This window comes from Strix uralensis, chromosome 5 (assembly GCF_047716275.1).
Source record: "Strix uralensis isolate ZFMK-TIS-50842 chromosome 5, bStrUra1, whole genome shotgun sequence".
NCBI classification, from domain to species: Eukaryota; Metazoa; Chordata; class Aves; order Strigiformes; family Strigidae; genus Strix; species Strix uralensis.
The window spans coordinates 45,032,283-45,053,190 of NC_133976.1; the positions used below are offsets into that span (position 1 = coordinate 45,032,283).

Genomic DNA, 20,908 nt, shown 5'->3' on the forward strand with positions numbered 1-20,908 from the left:
AGTTGCTTGAGGAAGCTTGCCAGAGTCAGCAGCCAGCAATAATGTATTTCTCATATGCAGACTGTCTCCTAAATAATAAAATAGTCCTCCACTACCCATTTTCTCTTTGGGTTAGCTGGATTTTTCTGGGGATGTGTTTGATCTGCAACATGATCAGTACGATAAGACGGTGACACAAGTTTAGCAACTGCTTTCTGAGATTCAGTTAGTATCACATAAAAAATGGTTCTCAGATTCTGCACACAGACAGGTTTATGTAAAATATATAAACATTTGTCCAAGTTGTTACAGATTGCATAAATATGGCATTTTTTACTGTTGCATTTACAGATGTGCATGTACAATGATGTGCAAATAATCACAATTTGATTACAATCTTTGAAAGGTACTTGAACCTTGCATCCAAGTAACGCAATGAATGAAAAATGCCCACCAAAGAATTTAAATAGCAAACTTATAACATGGTTTAAATTCATAACAAATTTCAATGTCTTCTCAGTAAAACTTTCACACATTTAAAATAGTTTGTATTCATTTTATTTGTATATGTCAAAATACAATTTTTTTTTCCAAAATAGTGGGTTTTGCAACTAGTTTCATGCAGATACAAGGTCTGCTCAGTACTACCAATAAAATCAATATAGCACAGTAGCCATTCATTTTTTTAGATATAAAGAATAAATAACCTAAATATAAAACACTAAAATATTAGAAACACGTATTTAATCATTCACAGGCACCCAAACTTTACCAAATATAATCCAGAATATGCCTAACTGTCTTGTAACAGAACTCAATACGTTGCAGCCATTCAATTCTTTATTTTATGTTAGCCTAAGTCAATGGAAGTCCCTATGGTTCAGACCCACCTCTCATACAGATCAATTACAATAAGATATCTCAAACTATCTGTGTACCTTTAAAATCAAGAATCCTGAGCTTGGTAGTAAGAGCATAACCTTACATCTTCAAAAAACCAATCAACAGAGAGAGGACATCATGTCTTCCTTACCAAAACATATCCCACCCCCGTAAAACTAATCCCCACCCCCCAAGTAGGCAGTAGAACACAATGACCTTTTTAAATGAAGGGGTACAAATTCACATTTAATATAGTATACAATATAATCAATAATACAATAGCTACTACAAGCTTTACAATGTACAATTTGTTTTAATGGCTGATCTGTTCAGTGGTTTTAGGCAATAAACTATGTGCCAATAGGATGTCGTATTTTGAATGGTTTAGTGAAAATATAAAAGCTGTTTCTAACAAAAGCGATCTTCACTTAAGTACTTTTTTTTGTTTTTAAAGGCCACTGAAATGTATAAAATGGTCTGACATGATGGTGTTATCAAATTGGATGCCTTCTCACATGGCAACAACAGTGCATATAAACATTATGTGAGTGTAATGGGTTATGTTTTTCAAATGATTTAGTACATTACTTTGGCTAGCACAACAGTTTTGGACAGCACTCAGATAAATACAGGTATGTGAAATGTAGTGAAGCAGTTATATTTATGCAATTTTTTATTATGGTGAACACTATCAAATGAAAAAAAAATGGGAGGAAAAGATAATAAAGTATTTTATATAGTTTAGAACTTTTGTAAAGATAGGGCTCCATACAATGTACAATGTCTAAATTCTTTATACCATAAAAATTAATGAACTTTGTTAAACACACTATTCTGGAATAGCCTAATTTGCATTAACAGACATTTGCAATAGGGAAATATATTCAAGCATGCCACGTGGTGGTCTGAAAAATCAAACCAGTACACATTTATATATACAGCATCACTCAGTACCTGCTCAAATGAATGTGACGATTACAGGATCTAACATCTTTCACTACAAACTTCTTTTTTTTTTTTAAAGTGACCAATAAAGGCAGAAAACAGGACTCTTAAAATATTTCTAGTTTCAACTGACTTTTAAAGCATTTTGTATAGGAAATAAATGCATATTGCACAAACAGTGAAAGCAAATGTTCCACCAAACATCTCTGTTCCAGGTGGTTGGACAATACAACTCTAGGTAGCTACACAAATACGTAATTTAAAAGGGTGTGTGGTCTCTGCAAATGGTAAAGCTGTGAAAACACTGTACAAGCAAATCTGGTACATGAATAATTAGAAGGGAAAAAAGAAATCCAAACTTAAGATTTAAGGAAAAACTGAGTATAGAAAAAAACTGGGAATTGTGGCACAACAAAAACATTATTGAGTAACTGTCTTCTGTGAGAGCTGAAAGCTTTTGTTGATGTAAAAGTGTTTATGTACAACTAAGGCTTACTGGTTAAATATCTGAGGCGTATCTGGCCTTGAACACTTTCCTTATTATGCTGTAGCTGTAAACAAGATTTCTCAGTCATTTTATCTTCTCAGCAGCTGCATTTTAACAGAAACAATGATCTTGATACAAAAAAACACACAGGTAAGAGGGCGTTTGGCAGGATATCTGAAAATGACAGTCTCCAAGGGATCTTCCCACACTTCCAGTGACTGCCATACTATGGTCCACTGGAGTTACTAGTGATGTGCAATACCATTACTTGCTGCTGTAGTAAACCCTTTATTTGGAAAGTTTGCTTATAACTCTGATCAAGGCCCCATTTTCATCTTTTAGCCTCTGGTTGTCTGCCTTCAGGTCTGGTAGCATCTATGAAAAATGAAACATGATGGTTATTTGCTATTATACCCCAAGTAAAAGGAGCAAGACTAGACAAGCACTGGACATAAAAATCTTTATTCAGCTTAAACATCTTGGCAGTTCTCCCCCTCCATGTCAGCAGTTCAGAAAAATCTCACCTTCTAGCATGATACTGTTAAGAGTTATAGATTAGGAGTTTTCATTTGCTTGGACTAGGTGCACTAAAACTTGGTGGTGCAGATGACAAGCCTCTAACAAAAGCATTTATAGTAGTGTGAGGAAAGTAATGAAATGCTTCAAATTACAGTGCAAACCAAAAAAATGCTAATTACCAACAATTTAAAGAGCTTGTCTATACCGCACTTGCACATTTTCAAGAAAACATGCTGTGGCTAAGCATATCTACCACTGTGCTCTTGGATGACTTCATCCTGATCAGATAGTGTGATTCAGTTTGTTAGCTCATAGCATTAATCTTCCAACCACTTCCAAACTCGTGTTGAAGCACACATCCTATAATTTGAGATCATATCGCTGAGCAGCATAGTTCACACAAGATCAGATCACTGAAAGAGATCACTGAAACACCAGGCTGCATACTCAGGCATACAAGTTAGGAGATGGCAAGTTAAGGTTGCCACAGGAGATGGGTGACACACAAGCACAAAAGCTGGAAGGCAGAAGCCAAGTGAGGTGAGAGTTGGACAGGATCAGACACGAAAGGAGGACAAGTCAGTGCACAGAGGTTTGTACTGGGAGAATTTAACTTGCCAGAGAAACCAGAAGTAATCTCAGCAGTTCCCTGTATCTACAGTCACACACTGATAACAAACCACCTATAATACTCATGGCTAAATTACGTGTATGGTTTCTAGCAGGAGGTTCACACAGGAGTTAACAGCCTATTCCTGCACAGCAGTTACTCAGTAACCTCAAGTGCAAGTGCATGCAGGAGGTCTAAGTCCAGCTAGTGGCCTATGTTAACAACTGCTACATAATTTTTCAGGATGAAATTTGCTTGCCACTAGTTTTGCTTTCATTTCATTCAAGCAAAACTATACTTTCAACTCCATTATATTCAGAACATTATTATGGAAAAGAAAGAACTGAGAAGATTAAAAATGCAAGGTTAATGAACTGTGCATTACAGTAAAGGCTTCATTTACCCATCTCCTCTAAAGGATTCCTGTCCACACTCAGTTCACCAAACAGCAGACCCTCTCACAGAGTGAAACATGATGGTGCACTGAGGATGCCCAAAGTTATAGGATCTCTAGCTTATCTACCTTCAAATACCAGAGTATGTGAAAGGAAGACGACAAGAGTTTTTAAGAGGAAAAAGTCATTCTGCTAACCTGGATTCCAGCTCTGCTCCATGGCGGAGCTTAGGGCCAGCCACCTACACTGAGCTCCCAACAGAGTCAGAGGGATGCTTCCATGATAGTCAAGTGAGAGCTGTGCTCTCAACAGAAAGTACTGTAAAATGCTGATTACTTTAAAAATCACATCAAGGTGTTTGGGCAACACAAGTAATCATTTGGCAATTTTCAAGTATTATCTGTGTTAAGTTCTCTAAGCTGTAAAAAACAACTACTGTTTTCTGAGAAACACATGCTAGGGGTCATATCCAGATAATAGGCGCATGTACCATGCATTTGTTCATGCACCTGTAATACTAGGATAAACCTGGCGTTATGCTGTGACCTGTATCTGCAAACAATGAAACAGCCATTTGTTCAGACAGAGCAACTAAAACCTCTCCTTCCTCCTTTTCGTTCTGTTATGGACTTCGTATCAAAAATCCGGGGTGAAACCACAACAGCCTTCATCTAGCCATGCACAAGGAAGTAAGGCAGTCTGGTTTTGTTCTTGTTAAGTGGGTATCTCGACAAGTGTTGCGTATGCTTTCCAATAAAACCTCAAAGTAACTCCGGGAATGTCACAGTCCTCATGCAACTTACTGACTAGGGAGCTGCAGCCCATAATGCTTCATTACATACAGGCAGACCCAGAACAGTATATTTTCTGAAGAAATATTTTAACAAAAAAGCTGCTGTTCAAATTCAGAGCTTTAACATAATTCAGTACCATTATATGTCTGCAAATCTCTCTAGATAAGATTTTAATCCTGATTAAACTAATAGGTAGTATAGGTATTAAGAAAATATTTTTTCTTTTGTTGTGAGTCTGCTAAAGAATAGGGGAAGACCAGTAGGAAACAAAAGCAGTTATGAGTAACAGGAACTGGATCATGAAGGATAAGCTCAAGTAACCTAAACTACTTATGCTTCTTGTCTATACTAATCCCTGCATACTTTAAACCTAGCCAAAGACATTTATACAATTGTCTTGCAGCAGTACATTCCTATCGTACTCAAACTTCTCATGAGGTGACACCACACACCTTTAATGTGCAGAGGCAGGAAAAAAAGCTTTGCAGTAAATTCAGTAAAATTACAGGTACATACCGTACTTAACACTTTGAATTCCAATTTGCTTCCCACTAAAATAGCAAAGTATCTTCCTGTGATGAGATTCTTGAATAAGATTGCAAATGCCTACCTGTATTATATAACTAGCTAGTAACTTCACAGTGCTGTTGTTGATCTCCTGACATATGTGGAGCCAACTCAGATCTGTACAGTAGTAATGTCTGTGTTTGCTGGAGGATTTAACAGTTTTTACATACAAAACAGCTTTTTAAATTAAGATTACAAAAAGCTCACGAACTGTTAAGGTACCCGTTCAGATTAATCAGGCACACTGCTGTGGTTAAACTACTATCATAATGTCAAGCCTCCCTGTCGTGTTTTCATTGCTTTTCTTTCGCTAGCAAGGGTCCTCAAGCTCCACAATGATCTCCCATTGAAAACTCCCCCTACAAAAAGGAATACTGAATAGTTTTCTGTGGGTTAACACCCTGAACTGGCTTACCATGGTTAAAGGAATGCCAGTGCTAGCAAAAAAGATGGTATGGACATGTGGCTGTGGACAGCAGTCATTAGATTAGCTCAGCTGTGCTGAAAAACCACATTGTTAGCTGAAGCTGATGCAAGACGGGCTGCCCTAAAGGGACAGCTCTCCCTCCTCATGCAGCAGTATGCTCCTGCTGCTTCCTGTGTGTTAGTTTGGCAATTCAATAATACTGGGGTGAGATGGATCAAGTAATATAATGAATAAAGGGATTTGTTTTCAGCCAGGTCAGTGAGCTGACTTAACTCACTCAGCAAGGGTTAACACAAGGGAACATGGAGGAATGCCGCCCTGGACCAGGAACAACCTTTCTATCCACATCCTATTGTTAGATCAACTCCAGGAAGACACTTCTCTTTATTTCATGCCTCTTAGTGGGGAAAACCTGAGATCGGACTCTGAGCAGAATGAAAAAATGTACGCTCATTGCCTTGCTTCTATGTGGGAAGCGGGGCAGGCGAGGGGAAGCAGTTTAGCAAGAGTCACTATGCAGAAGGAAAAATATTTTTTTCCACCTATACATCTTAAAAGCTCACTGAAACCTCCACTCTATATAGCTGTTATATATAAGAGGAAGAAGAAAGACATACAGATTTGGTGTGGAATGAAACCACATTTTGTTCCTCACAGAAGTTTTGAATCTTCAGTGTGTTTCTGAAACAGCCCTGCAATAATACTAAGGACAACAAACTGGTATTTTTGTTCAAGATGAAACTCAGAACAGTTCATACCTTTAACAGAAGGGAGCTGAACCAGATGACCAATCTGACACACTAGGCAGGGTTATTTTGTGTCTGTGTTTGTACAGTCCATGCATTACAGGATTCTGGTCCATGACTACATATATAGCAATATAAATCAATAACCTTAATTCAGTGCTAAAACTGGGTATTTTAACTTGTCTAGATAAAGATAAGGATTAGCCAGAAGCACATGGGAAGCTGATATGTGAAAGTATTAATCATCTGAAATTCCAATACATTTCTGAAAGCAAGGCTTTGGTCCCCTCCAAACACTAAAACACTCAAATATAAGAAATAAAGTTGCTAATGCAACTGTTCAGGAATGCACAGTACTGAAACCACTTCTCAAACATTCTTTAGTTGAGACTAGATTTGTATCAATTCTATGCACTTGAATTATACTGCAGTAAGAAAGCTCAATTCTTAATTTCAATTTCTTAGAAAACTAGAGGCAAATCTATCTACTTGAGCATTTACTCAAACATCAAAACAAGAGACTGACTTCAGTGTATCCTAGTGCTAACTCAAATCCTTTCAACTGTTGCCAAGGTTTTAGCATGTCAAAGGTCTCCTGGATTATTGCCAATTCACATAAGCTTCAGTGCTAGTAAGGACAATACCACACCATACCAACACATCTGCCATACCTGTAGTTGGTACACCAGAACCATGCTTTAGCCACACTTCCATAACCGAGCAGCAGTAAGTCAGTTTCTGACACACAAGTGTTAATAGTAAAATTCTACCCAAGCAGAAACAGAATGTCAACACCTGCCTGGCTACACAAAGGAGAAGGAAGAAATTACAAGTCCACAGAGCGCAGTTGCCTACAGGACCCTGACAGCTTGGCAACCACTCGGGTCAAGGCCCTATTCTCAGTCACCAGTCGCTCATTTATGTGTCTCAAAGATTGAATCTGCTTTATTTGTTGCAGGTTCTGCAGGAATCAAAGAAACAGGAGTGAAAATGAGAAAAAAAGCCATGTATATTATGTTTAAAAGAACTAGAGATGAGCAGAATTGAAAGAAAACTTAGAAGAGACAGTCCTGTTTAAAGTTAGATAAGTCGCTGTGAAAGGAAAGTATCAAACAAGTGGCACATTCTTGAAAAGCAATCTCAGAACCAGCAGTGATTAGTCACAGCTTTCCAAAACAGTTCAGGATACATTAACAATGAGAGCTATTCCTGGAATTCTTTACTTAACATCCTAATTGCACAAACTAAATCTCCTATTCAAAAGTCTGTAAATAATGACACACTTACACTTTTATAAGGTGGTGCAACAAATGATAGGAAGTGTATTTAATCTTTAATTCAAAACTTTCACATATTGCTTATTGAAAGTAAGCTTTTGAAAAAAGGCAATATATTTGCATTCTCTATTTTTCTCGGAAGCCCAGCCTTCCCTAACAGGAATTCACAGGTTGATGATAGAAGCTCACATCCTGTCTTCCACTATTAGACACAATTATTTTCCTCTACTATAGTTTGCTTTCTACATATTTCCCTTCTAAAGACCCCTCGAGGAACCACAGAGCTTGTGTCCTCCCTTACAGCAGACTATCTTGGGCTGAATCCAAGGGAGCTAGAGGCATTGTGGTTACATTCTGCCTACATCTGCCTGTTACCTTCAATTATTTCAACAAAACTTCGTGCATGTATTTTAATGAAAAGTATTTGGAAGTTAATGCCATTTCCAAGCACCAGAGGGAGCTCAAAAATGAGCTGGAAAGGAAACTTTTTATTAATCGATGACAAGTATCAAATGTCAAAACAGCGGTACTTCTTTAAAATTCTGGAGTGCAAAAATGTTTTCCATTTCATCATGTTCCACTAGTTTTCTAGTCATATTTTCATATCCAAGGACATAATATGAAACAAACTTGCCAAATTTCTCACCCCTCTTAATCGTATCAGAGGACTTAACACTGATAAACCAGAAAATAAGAAAAGTCATATCATGACTGGTTAAAAAAAAAAAAAAGCCAGAAATGTACTAATAAAGTATTTTCCTTCTGAGATTTAGTTTATACATAGTTGAAAAAATTGGAAATCAGCGCATGTGGTAAATGTTACTTATTTGTCAATGTCTGTAATCTATCTACTGGTTTTTGGTAAGTAAAACCTGACTATTATTCACTCTACACAAATGAAAGCTCTTCTCTTGGTATTGGTAACATGCTGTCTAATACATAATTTAAAGAGCATGAGATAAAGGCTGAAGTAACATTCAATGCTTAATTATCTATGGAATTATATGCTACCATTATTTTTAAGTTACTAAAACATAGGGTATCCCATCAAAATCATAGATTGCAATTCCATCTTGATTAGATCAAGATATGTTTCACTCTAACCATCTCTGAATGTTTCCTGTTAGCCAATATGTTATAGAAGTGTAAGTCTCAGCGCTGCCTTAGAAGTCCTACGTGTATGACTGCTTATGCTGGCATAACAGATTCGCTACAAGCTATATGACATGGGGGATTTTTGAAACGCAGCTATAACTTAGTTATTTTCTAATCAAAGTATAGAGACCAATAATGCTGCCAGACTACACGTTGCACTGCCATAGTCATACCCTTTATTATTAATAGTTTAACGTGTAATAGTTTACTTACTTTCAGTTCCTCTTCCATTTCAGATATCCTTCTTTCTAGAGCTCTTCTTTCCTAAATCAAAAGATATGTGTTAACACTGAACAATACAATTTTTTTAAAAATTACTGCTTGTAAATACTGTGGTAACAGTGAAGTACTTCAAGTTTCAAAAATCATACAACCAAAAGCATAGTGTGGACAGGAAACTTGTGATGGCAGTGATACATAGAAATTTTGTCAATATGGAATTTTAATATTTGAGGAGGAAGAGATATAGAAATTTACATTAAGTCCTACAAAATATACCCCTTCCTTTAGGCAAATTTACACAGGTTGTAAGTACCATTTGTTTGGATTTATTTTTCATGAGCTAGGCTTCTGTAATAGCTTAATATACAAGAAATGCAGAAAATTATCAGAAACAAACAAGAATATTAAAAGAAACAAGCACAAAAGCATAAGCTTTCATAGACAAGCAAACGTAGCTGAAACATCTGTCTCAGCTCAGTGGGATCTGTCCACACGATAAACTGCAACGTAGTGTAGATACACCCAAATTTACATTAAAGGAGTTCAGCTGAGTACCAAAGAAATCTAGCTACGTAAGACCACACCTGCTTCTTGAGTAAATGTTTTCTGAATATTTTCTGCGTTTCTAGTATAGTTCTATTTTCCTTTTTTTTTTTTTTACCAGAGAAGCAGGAGAAATTATCCTTTGTAGAGAACTTCAGGTTGCTTTGATTACACTACCCAAGCTAGCTTATTGGAAGTTAGCTTAGGGTTTTCTATACTATGCTGCAGTCTGCAGTGCAGACACACTACCGTATTTCTAAATGACACTACTTCATTTAAACCTAATTTCCAACACATCTGACAGATGAATGGCTACTGCAATAGACTTCAGGGGTTTATAGCTTGATTGCTTGCTTTCCTGTGTCAGACAATGCAGTGTGTCTCATTTAAAAGCAGCTGCGGTTATCAGTACTCTACATTCAGATTTTTCCAGAGTGTGAAAGGCAAAAGCAACAGATTATTGCAAAGTGGACATATGCATCTGCATACAACAGTGTTACGCAAACAGCAAGCAGCATTGACTGAGGTGTGTAAAACTTTGGTTAGATCATACCGCCCAGTAGATACTGACTCTTGCCGGTCACCTTTCAGATATAAATCATTTGAATTTAGTTTAATCATAGTGCAGTTATACCCCAACATTTTCCCATTTTAGCAAACAACTTTAAAAGTTTATCAAAGTAATAGATTACTGCAGTTGTTAGTACTTAGTGTACTTAACTACTTCAAGTGAAGACTTTTCCCATAATGATACTGACTTGACAGTAATGGGCATAGTAAGTACCAGTAAGTTAACTGCAGTAAGCAATTAACAAAAACCCCACACCATCTTACATTACTTAGAATCTTATCAGTTACCTACTAGCTTTGTAGAATAACATGTATTATCAGTGTTCTTATAGTAAGCAATACTTGACAATTCCTGCGATTACCAAGACATGAATGATCAAATAAATCTCAACATTTCAGATGGTTAGAAATTGTTAGTCCTTTTGATGCATTTGTTTAACTAGCATGTTGAGCTTGTCTACGAATAACTATTAGCAATAAAAGCCAATTAAATAAAATCCTTGTTTCATTAACTTTGTATACTTCACATTATATAAAAGAAACACTTAAATGCACTGGCCTAGATGTAAGATTTTTTGTAAAAACATATTGTTCTGATTAGGTGAAGCTATGTTTCTCTCTTTCCTGAAGTGCTTATTTTTTTATGAACTGGTTTGAGGAATGCCAACAAAATAACACACTGCAGTTTCACTGGGAAGATTTGCCAGTGTTATTTGATTAGTCCCTGGACTCAAAGAAAGGATTTGAAATTTATGCAGTCTAAAATTTTATTATATACTTCAAGAACTCTATAAGGTACACCAAGGCACATTCGTAACCCTCAAAATGAAAAAAATACATGCGAGTCTCTCAGCTTATAAAATACAACAGCTCATTTGTATTTATCAAAGCAACTAGGAACCACAGGCTTGGTGCAGTGAGATTTAGGTAAGGGAAAATATACACAGGAGAAAAATGGACACCAGAGTTTTAAAATTATTAGGAAGAAAACCCAGATATACATATATTTGTATATTAAGTAATACCAAAAAATACACCTCTCCACAACCCAAATTCCTAGCTGATGAATTCTAAATTTGAGGGAAAACAGTTAAAGGTACCTAGAATTCTGAATTCTAATCCAGACTGAAACTTGGCAGTTTGAGTTTTATTATCACATTGGATGAAATTCTGCAAAGGACTTTTAGCATACTTTTCAGAGTGACAGGTTGTTAATGAAACCCTTATTTTTGCCTATGTATTGCTAGGACCTTGCATCTGTGATTTGATCTGTATCGAATCCCCATGGCAATAGCCCCTTTCTGGTAAACAGTTCTCAAATGAACAATATTGACAATGCATCACCAAATCACACCATGGAAACCCACTTCTGAAGACTGAGTTCAAATAAAATTCAAGGGCAGAATTTTCTACATTTTATTACTGTGCAATTCTAGGTTTAATAAATGTTCATATCCTCCTTACTGATAAGGTATGTTTCAGCTTGAAAATGTCATAGTTCAAAGACACCTTCAGGTTTTTCTCTACCAGCCTTCTATTTCTTCCAATTTATTCTCACCACTTTACTTTTCCCCTCCAGTTTTCTCTATGCAATTTATAGAAACATCTTCAATTTCGTATTTTGTTTTAGTGAAGTCATATACTTGGAGAAGTGTACTTAGAAAAGCTCTACAATTTGTTTCTACTTTTAAAGTTTATTTTGTTACGTTACACACTAAAAAGGTGTCTTTAGAATTGTTCTTAAATTCTGAATTTGGTAAGCTTGTTTTTAGAGATCAGCTATTGATGAATAGCAGCTGAGAATCCTGCTTCAGTCACTTTCAAGGTGAAAGTAACTCCAGATTTTAACAAGGGAAATACAATCACAAGCAAATTCCTGTTTTAAATTCTTGTCTGAAAAGAAGTTTAAAATTATAAAACACAAGGAGCATCTCCTAAATCTTGTGTAAATCATGTTGCAGCCATACAGAATTATTGCTATATGTTTTTATCTGCTAGCTTTAATACTAATACATTTAGGAAGAGTAACATTTCTGAAAGACATTTTGCTGTTGGACTAAATGTCTTTACAAAATAAAGGTGCAAGAGTTTGTAATATAGCCAATCGTTTTCATGCAATGGCCTATTTTGAGAAAAAGCAAAGCGATAATTTAAAACTGAAATAATGTCTAGCTATGCAGTACCGAACGCTCTGCAGTATGGAACCTACATGGTAATGGATGCAGCTAAAACTATGAAATAATTAAATGTCCTCTTGTGTGGCCATGATAGCAAGCAAGAAACCAATTAAAGCTGCTGCTGAAACTCTTCTACTGATGAAATCACTGCCTATAGCAGGATGACAAAAAATCAAGGAAAAATAGGTGCTAAAAGGCTGCTGCAATTATCTGGAGAGATTATTAAAATAAAGATAATGGAACTTCAGGAAGTGCCTGAGAGTATTTCTATGTCTCCATGCGCTCCTATAAAAATCTACCAAGTGTTTGTTTAGACACCAGACAGGTTTGTAGAACTAAAAATTGTTTCCTAAACCTCAAATACTGGAAAGTAAACATAAAAGGCCAGTGAATGTGAAGTTTAGCAGGGATAAATAAATGTATACCATATCACTTATTACTGTTAAAGTCCATTCAGTTTTCTTCCCACTTAATGTGTCTAATGTGTCACTCAAGGATCAGGGGAAGAGAAAGGAACATGTAGCCAGGGTCATGAAGGAAGCCAGGACCTCAACAAAACCAGTGTAGTTTGCTTTACATTGCTATGGAACTAAACTTTTATAGGGATGGATTTTAAACTAGCATGAAACTACAGCCTAAAATTATCATGTGTCCAACTTCTGAAGTAATTCCTGTAGTCTATCTCACATATTTATTACATGACTCCTTTTCCATTCAATTTAGGGGTGTCTCTGACCCTGATGCCTCTCTTCCCACTCTGCTTACTCATTCCTCCCCCCGGCCCCAGTATCATATTCTCACCGGAAAAAGCTACAGTACAAGGAAAGAGACAGATTATGATTAATTTTATATCATTAGCAGGTTTAAAGTCTCATGTCTGTGAGGTAGAAACAGCTACTTCATTACCAACAATAACTGGTAAAAGAACACACATGCCTGTGTAAAGCTCCGAGGAAATTAAAGTCTCTGAATCTTGAAAATGCATTAGAAGATAAGACGCTCTGAATCTGCTTAACCATCTGGAGTGCCAACATTGGTTTGGATGAGATGGAACAAGTGGCAGATCCTTGGAGGGCAGTGGGGTTTAGAACCTGGTTATCATGAACCAACAGGCAACCTGAAGGCAATTCTTAAGAGTAATTCCATCTCATATTCATTACCACTTTGAAACCTAAAATCCCCGAATCTTCTAAAAAATGCAAGTTATAAGAAAGGCTTTTGTTCCCACTAAAATATATCCAAGCCAGGGGTTGCAAAACAAACTAAAACAAAGCCTGAATTGGAGTGCTTAAGAGATCTCTGGCAGAAACTCACCCTTTTCTCCATTTCCAAGAGTGATCTGTCAGCAAATCTTTCTTGTCTCTGAAACACAAAATTAATGAAGAGATTGATATTGTTCTTCAACAACATAAAGCTGAGGAAAACCAATTCAATTAGACACTTTAGTATTCTGTTCGAAGCAGGTTTTCAAAAGCATTTTAAAGTATGTTCAGGGAAGTAAAACTGAAATAAACAAGGACCTGGATTTATCACGAGCTTCCTCTGTGACCATCCCTAAGCAATTTAATCACTACATAGCCTTTGGCAAATAGGAGTAATACAGTATTTCTATCTAAAAGCATTACAAAACAAATATCTTTTTAATGTACTTCACTGATATTTATGGGGTAGACATGGAAGACACTTAAGTACAGGTACATTGTGGCAAATATGATCTGAGCATAAGAAACACTTTCTGCAGCAATTTAAGACAAATTTAACTTTTGTGTATGTATTTGGTATTACTATATGCACACTGTTATCTGACAGCAGTTACCTGTAACTGGAGTGCACTATTTGGTCTTCAGTTCTAAGATAAAGCTATCTAACCAAGCCAGGAAGAACTGGCAGGCTATGCCAATCCACCAAGAGGTTTATGAATTAATCAATCAATCCTGACTGACAGTTTGAATATAAGCTTAACAGTGTAGAAAGTGTTTATCCCTACCCTGCAAAAAAGTTCCAGATACATGCTAGCAAGAACCACTATTACTTAAATAGGCAGGAAGCAGTCTCACACATTTTGCTCACAGCTAAGACCAGAATCCTGTGCTCTTTTTCTCTTCAGAGAGGTATTCTTCTTCACCCCCGTCTCCAGAGAAGAAACCAAGCTGATGCCTAGTAAAGAGCAGCCCATAGCCTGGGGTGCTTCTAGTTTGCTATCTACTTTGTCAGCTAAGTACATTTTTTTTTGTTTTATACAAACCTGAGTGGTCTTCTCCAACTGTAGCTTAAGATCTGTAAGTTCCATGTTGGTATCATGTAACTGTGCTTTCAGTTTTTCATTTTCAGCTAGAATCTGTTCATAAAGCTAAGAGAAAATATTCGTTTAAAAAAATACCGAATAATAAGAATTAGCTGAAAAATTTAAAAAACACGATTGAGCTGCATGTAAAATGAACAAATACATTAATAGTCTAAGAAGTAAAAATCAGTTATATGTTTTAAAGATGTTTAGAATTAGCAAGCACTTTAAAGAACTGTTAGGAAATATTTCTAGAAACAAACAACTTTGCATAGGGAGCACATAACTTACCTTACACATATTAAAAAAATACTTGCCATTTTTTTGCTTCAGACTTCACAGATTAGACACCACAGTGAACTTTTCGACAAACTCCTCCTCTATTTTAAAGCAAGATCTAAACAAATTTTTACATTATACATATGTAAGCTAGCAAACATCTAAAATAAAAGGCTTCACATAGGTGTACAGCAGTTATAATGATACAATCAACCTAAAAATAATACAATAGTATTTGTCAACAAACGAATCTTGGCTCCCCTGGATTTCTCCCTTGCCTTGAAGAGAGAAGTGCAAAAGCCAGAAGCTGTTTTGTAACGTGCATTTTCCCCCACTGCAGTGGTTGCTCTGCTCCTCCACTCAGCTGAGTTGCTTTAAGCAGCATTTGTGATGCAATGTGAGATTATTTCCAGACAATTTATGAAAAACAGTAGTAAAGTTCTATTTTCGTACTAAAATTACTGGATCAGATACCTTCTTAAAATCAGTGCTATCTTCCTTTTCTAGTCTACTGCAGTACGGTTTTCGATCTTCAAGGTAACTCTGTGACCCCGATCGCCCCTGTGCTGAATCGTAACGATCACCTGAAGACACGCTGAGGGATCCTGTATCATATCTGTAAAAGAAAATTCTTTTCTTTGCCTTTGCGTTCAAAGTGAGACCACTCACTGTATCAAACGTTGTGAGTTTGCCATTACCCAACCGAAAACACCAAAATGCAATTATGTATTTTAGTTAAGCCACTGTTTTCTAATTTGATGCAAATTTAATTTTTACACTCCCTCACTACTTCAAGATTCTGTGCGAAAATGTTTTCAAATTGCTCAGTCTGCCAAGTAAGTGCCTGCCTTGTAGGCAGAGAAATCTTTAAAATTAAATTAAAATAATTCAAACAAATATTTACATGTCTTAAAGGACTTTGTATTAGCTTAGATACTTTAATTCTTCATTTATAAAGAAGACCTATTATAAAAAAATGTATTACTTTAATTGAAGGGTTTTAAGAAAGTAATCTCTAAAATATCAGCCTAGATGAATTCTCCAGGTTTTATTAGAGAAACCAAGGAGACTTCAAAACTATTTGTTGTGAATTCTAGTATTTCTACAGCAGCAGTTTATGAAACAAATCTTCAGCAAAGTCTTTATTCTATTAATCACTAAATTACAACCAGTATTAATAAAGTTTAGAATAATTTCACACTGTTCACTCTTCACTGATCATGTGAGGTAGTAGTTCTATTTAACAGATTTTCAGCACAGACAGAACATAATAAAATCCGATAATTAATTCTAAAGGTCTAAAACCAAATGAAAACTTTTTAAAAATAATTGTAGTACTTTTCTTGAGATTCCTTAGAATATTTTCAGTAGGGTATTCTCAAAGAGGAGCAACAAGAACCTGTCTTCTTTGTAAAAGCTGACTTCATACTGAAAAATTTGTAGGGAGTGGTACTGTATCCACTGTGTTCTACAAAATGCCCAGCCTGCCTTCAGAGCAGTACAGAGTCCAGTATATTCCCCAGAATGGAGTATCCCACCCATACATGAAAAAAAATATTCAGTACTGTAGCTTTACAATCGTATTTCATACATATGTTAAATATCATTAACACCTTTTAAAGCTCAACCCAGCTGACTACTGGGGTTAAGCTGAATTTGTACATAAAGAACTTAAAATGAGAATATGTGAACAAAAAGTGTAACAATTTTAAATTAATTTGTTTAAATTGCACATACCTTGAAAGACTATCACTCTGAGGTGGGGAAGGGTAAAAAGAGAGAAAAAGAATAGATCAAGTCAATAATTTAATAATATACATAACAATCTGTAAACAAGCATGCCTAAACAGTTATGTTAAATGCACATGCTAGCCAACAGTATATATTATCTGAACATTGTCAAGCTTCAATTTTGTTATGACTGGAACAGAAAAGAAGTATGTGCTAGAATGTGCTTGCCAAAATATGATTTACAAGGACATTAACATTACACTCCAGAAGTTTGGACTGTCCTAAACATTGGAGTCATTTCAGCAGTCGGTGCATTCAGCGATTTGCCTGCCTGTTATCAAAGGCATCAGAACTGTGTTCCCTGAATTGCCTATTCCTTCTTCCTCTTCTGTAACATTAGCAATAAGGTTTTGAAAAGTCAGCATAATAATTACTTCAGCTCAAAATAATAATACAAAATAAGATACAAGATCATAGTTTCAACATAGCTTGATGGGAAACAAGCTACTATACCAACAAAATAAGGAAGTACTTATTAGACTTAATTTAAATGACATAATTTCATTTTTTATATTACTTTAATTAATTCATTCATTCCAGGTGAATCCACAGGCACAAAGTTCACTCACTTTACTTGACAAGCAAAATTTAATTAGAAGTGATGACTTAAGAGTGAGGGTGTGCCCTCTAAGCATTACATCAGTTATACAAACCTTTTTCCCCTCTGGGTGGTCAATACACATTCATCATTTATTCCAATTATAATAACAATCTTGAGTTAAGACATTTCAGTCAAGAAACTCTACTGATATTATCATCACCTGGACATCCTTCAACATTATTCACCTATCAGTGGCTGAAGCCTTCGCCATAGGTGGATTTTTTGGGGGGGTGGTGTGATTTGTTTGGTTTCATTTTTAGAAGGGAACTGTATTTTTTTCAACGTACATAGAGAAAAATAGCCACATTTTCCACAATACATTCAATTTCCCCCTTGACACCTTGAAATGCATTTACTACACATAGGATATCAAGAGTCCGTGCTGTAACCTAACCACTCCTAATAAAACGTTATTTTCTGTTAAGAGCATGAATAATGCTGAGAACTTAAGAGATTTTGTAGAAAATGCCACAGTTAGGTGGCACACTCCTATACATGGATAGATTTTAAGCTACTGGCCACAAGATGATTAACTTCCACCTAAGTATGAGTCTTATTTTCCATTATAGTATGTTTAAGTACAATCAGTGTGAGATTACAGAATTCCACCATGTAATCAACAACCTACAAAAATCTCTTCTCCACTGCTTCCTTCTCACCTCAGCAAAACAGAGGAAGCTTTGTCCATAAAGACTTTAGGTTTCTCTTTTTACCTTGAAGGAATGTTGTATGCAGAAAAATGCTAAGCTGGTCCTTTTAACCTTTACCTACAATGTAGGACAGCCACTACAAGGAAGTAAACCATTCCTACATTATTTCCTACATCATTACAAATACACTTTCTAAAGGCTGTTTTCCATTGCTTCTAGGGGACACCCCATGGTGCCGTGGGAATGTGAAAGCCTCCCAGATCTCCATTCCCCTGCGGCAAGCAAGTTATTAAGTCACACACAGACCACCTTAGAAACAAAATTTTGCAGCTACACAGATGAACTGGTGACGTAAGAGCAGTAGTTACTAGAGGGAGGAAAACACAGATGGAGCCCATTCCCATTCTCCTGGATGAGGCCGGGAACCTGAGAAGCCAGACAAGGATGCCATAATCTTCAGAAAACTGTACATCAGTGGTTTCTGTTCCCCGAAAGCTGTGAAACGCTGCTCCTGCTGCTCAAGCACCATCCAGCCTCCACACCTCACCGAAAGAACCTCACGTTTCTCAAGCACATGCCTGTTCTTGTTTCCCTCACAAAACATGTTTGGGGTATTTTTTAGCAGTCTTAGCTATTTATTTTCTCCTTCAAATTCTGTCAGTTCAGTTCAGTCACGGTTTTTGACATTTGACAAAAAAAAAGTGAAAAGGTGTAAGTGTGAGTCTACAAACTTTGCATAAAGCTTGTCTGAGGACAAATGATGCCAAAAAAGATATCCCTGTGCATCCGAATCACAGGGGATGGATGTTCTTTGTACAGTCACAAAACTGAGCAGACTGAGCAGCCACAGTTACATTGGCAGCACACAAGCAGTAACAAAAAATTAAAACATACATATCCTTATCTCCACAACCTGAAAAAACACTTACTTCTAACCGTATGTCATCAGTCCATACAGACCATAAGGGTGTCCCAAAAGAAACCACATATTTATAAATGTACACTAAGCTTCCAGACAGGCACATTACATTTTAGTGAGGTTAGGATAATTACCGGTAATGGAAATAAAATATCAGTCAGGTAGAATTTTCTGTAGTTATAAAAGAGTTTCTGTAAAACTGCCACAGCAGTGAAACTGAGAAACAAAATTTGAGTACAGCATTTAATCAACACTATTAATGCCAGTTTCTCATGTTTATTCTCACAGAATTAGAAGATCTAATGACATTTATTATCCTAATATTGCTAGCTTTCACCTGTCAGAAGTCACATACTTGATCTCTCGCTAAAATAAAATTTCAGTCCATTTAATTATAACCTAGTCACAGCTGTAGTACCTATTTTTTTTTAATTTATTGTACTGAAAAATAGGCTTCACAAAAACACTTTTTTACTTAGAATCCTTCAGTTGCCAAAGTGATCTTCCAACTTCCTTATTTTTAAATGGCTATCCTACAACTTAGTTCTAAGACTATCCTTCTAGCAGGAACACCAATTTCCTCTAAGTAACACAGCATTTTTTGTGCGGATTGAAGAAATTCTCAGCTCTTAACATTAAAAAGACTACACAAATTTTCATTAAAACAACCTCCAACTGTCAAAGTGCTTAGCAAAGTCTGACTTCTCTTTAATATACAAATGTCCTTTATGGACAAGAGATCTGCTAAGAAGTCAAAAGACAGTTCTGAAGAACTGAAGAACAAGAAAGCACAAACTGAAAAATATACAAGACAGTTAACTATTTCAGAGACCTCTGAAATGAATAAGATAATAATTTTTCTGATTCCTTAAAGATTTCAGGCTAGAAATTATTTTGTCTAAGGTCCTTTAATTTTCTTTGTAGCATGTGCAAGGCTTGTTCTTGACCTCCTCTCTTTAGTTTAAATTCTTAAGTTACGGCCAAAGCCTTTGGAAGTTGATAGTTATCATCTTTTACCTCTGGCTTGTAGCCTTACCAAGCAAAATAACCAACAGCAGCACCACATAAGGGAGTAACAGAGAATTTCAGTATTTCCAAAATTTCTGTCTTCTGAATACCAGTACCTCAAATAATCAGCAGAATTGAAAAAGCGTAACTATTTTCTGAATGTCTTTCATTGTAATTCTAGTTTATTCATGTCTCTTTTCTCTTTCTAGAACAGAAAAGGATTTATAAGCAAATAATGTTGATTTTCTACAATAAAGCATGCAAGATTTGTGCCAAAGTGAAAGATTTAGCAATGACAAAAAGGAAAGCGCCATTTCTTTAGGTATGTAAAACAATTTTTAAAATATACTTTTAGCCATGCATTTGGGAACATATTGCCTATTAGAATATTCACTATCTATTCCATTGCTATTTTTCTAAGGTGGCAAAACACTGCATTGTCAAAAGTAATATATTTAGTTCTCAGTTTATCACTGATAAGTGCTAAATAGTTGTTTATCAGAGAGACGAAGTTACTTGAAATCTAAATAATATTTTAAATCTCTGATAAACTATTTGTATGCAAAGGAAAAAAACACCTTAATATGAAAACAATGAAATTATATACAAACTTTAAGATATCTCACAGTTAACAGGATTATAATAATTACAAGACTAGGACATTTTCTGCAATTTTGATACTATACTGGAAATTCCGTACTAGGTTTGACAAAATTTGAAAAGAAAACTTAAAAACACATGAAATACTTATTTCAGAGTTCTCCATGAACTCAAATCTGATATTATATTGATTTATAATGAAACCAAATGACCAAAGTCTTTGTAGGAAGTATACAGGCTAGGAGAATGTTTTGACCCCTAAGCCAAGCCATGATTAGTCAGCCAATTCTACACTTTTCCACCATCCCACCCCAACACATCCACTCTTTTAATCATAGATCATATTCATAATTTACCTTATTTGCCACTATTATGTAGTTTTATATGAGTCTAATTCTATCAGAAGCACCACACTCACATTCTACCAAAATAAATTTCTACAGAACAGAGTACGGAGTAATTACAGATCTAAGGACAACAA

General features: G+C 35.8%; 1 protein-coding gene across 6 annotated transcripts in view; it reads right to left on the bottom strand.

Moving 5' to 3' along the window:
- Nucleotides 1-521: 521 nt before the first annotated feature.
- Nucleotides 522-20,908, bottom strand: part of PPP1R12A (protein phosphatase 1 regulatory subunit 12A) — a 121,537-nt gene continuing 101,150 nt past the window's right edge. For 3 of the 6 annotated variants that reach the window (XM_074870658.1, XM_074870654.1, XM_074870659.1), the window contains 6 exons: nt 16,596-16,612; nt 15,333-15,474; nt 14,541-14,645; nt 13,610-13,657; nt 8,997-9,047; nt 7,159-7,312 (listed from right to left, as the gene is read on the bottom strand). In XM_074870658.1, the coding sequence (XP_074726759.1) occupies nt 7,178-7,312; nt 8,997-9,047; nt 13,610-13,657; nt 14,541-14,645; nt 15,333-15,474; nt 16,596-16,612 (498 nt within the window). In that variant the 3' untranslated portion in view covers nt 7,159-7,177. Of the gene's footprint in view, nt 2,669-7,158; nt 7,313-8,996; nt 9,048-13,609; nt 13,658-14,540; nt 14,646-15,332; nt 15,475-16,595; nt 16,613-20,908 lie in introns of those variants that run through there. The other 3 variants (XM_074870655.1, XM_074870657.1, XM_074870656.1) reach the window with 2 other exon arrangements.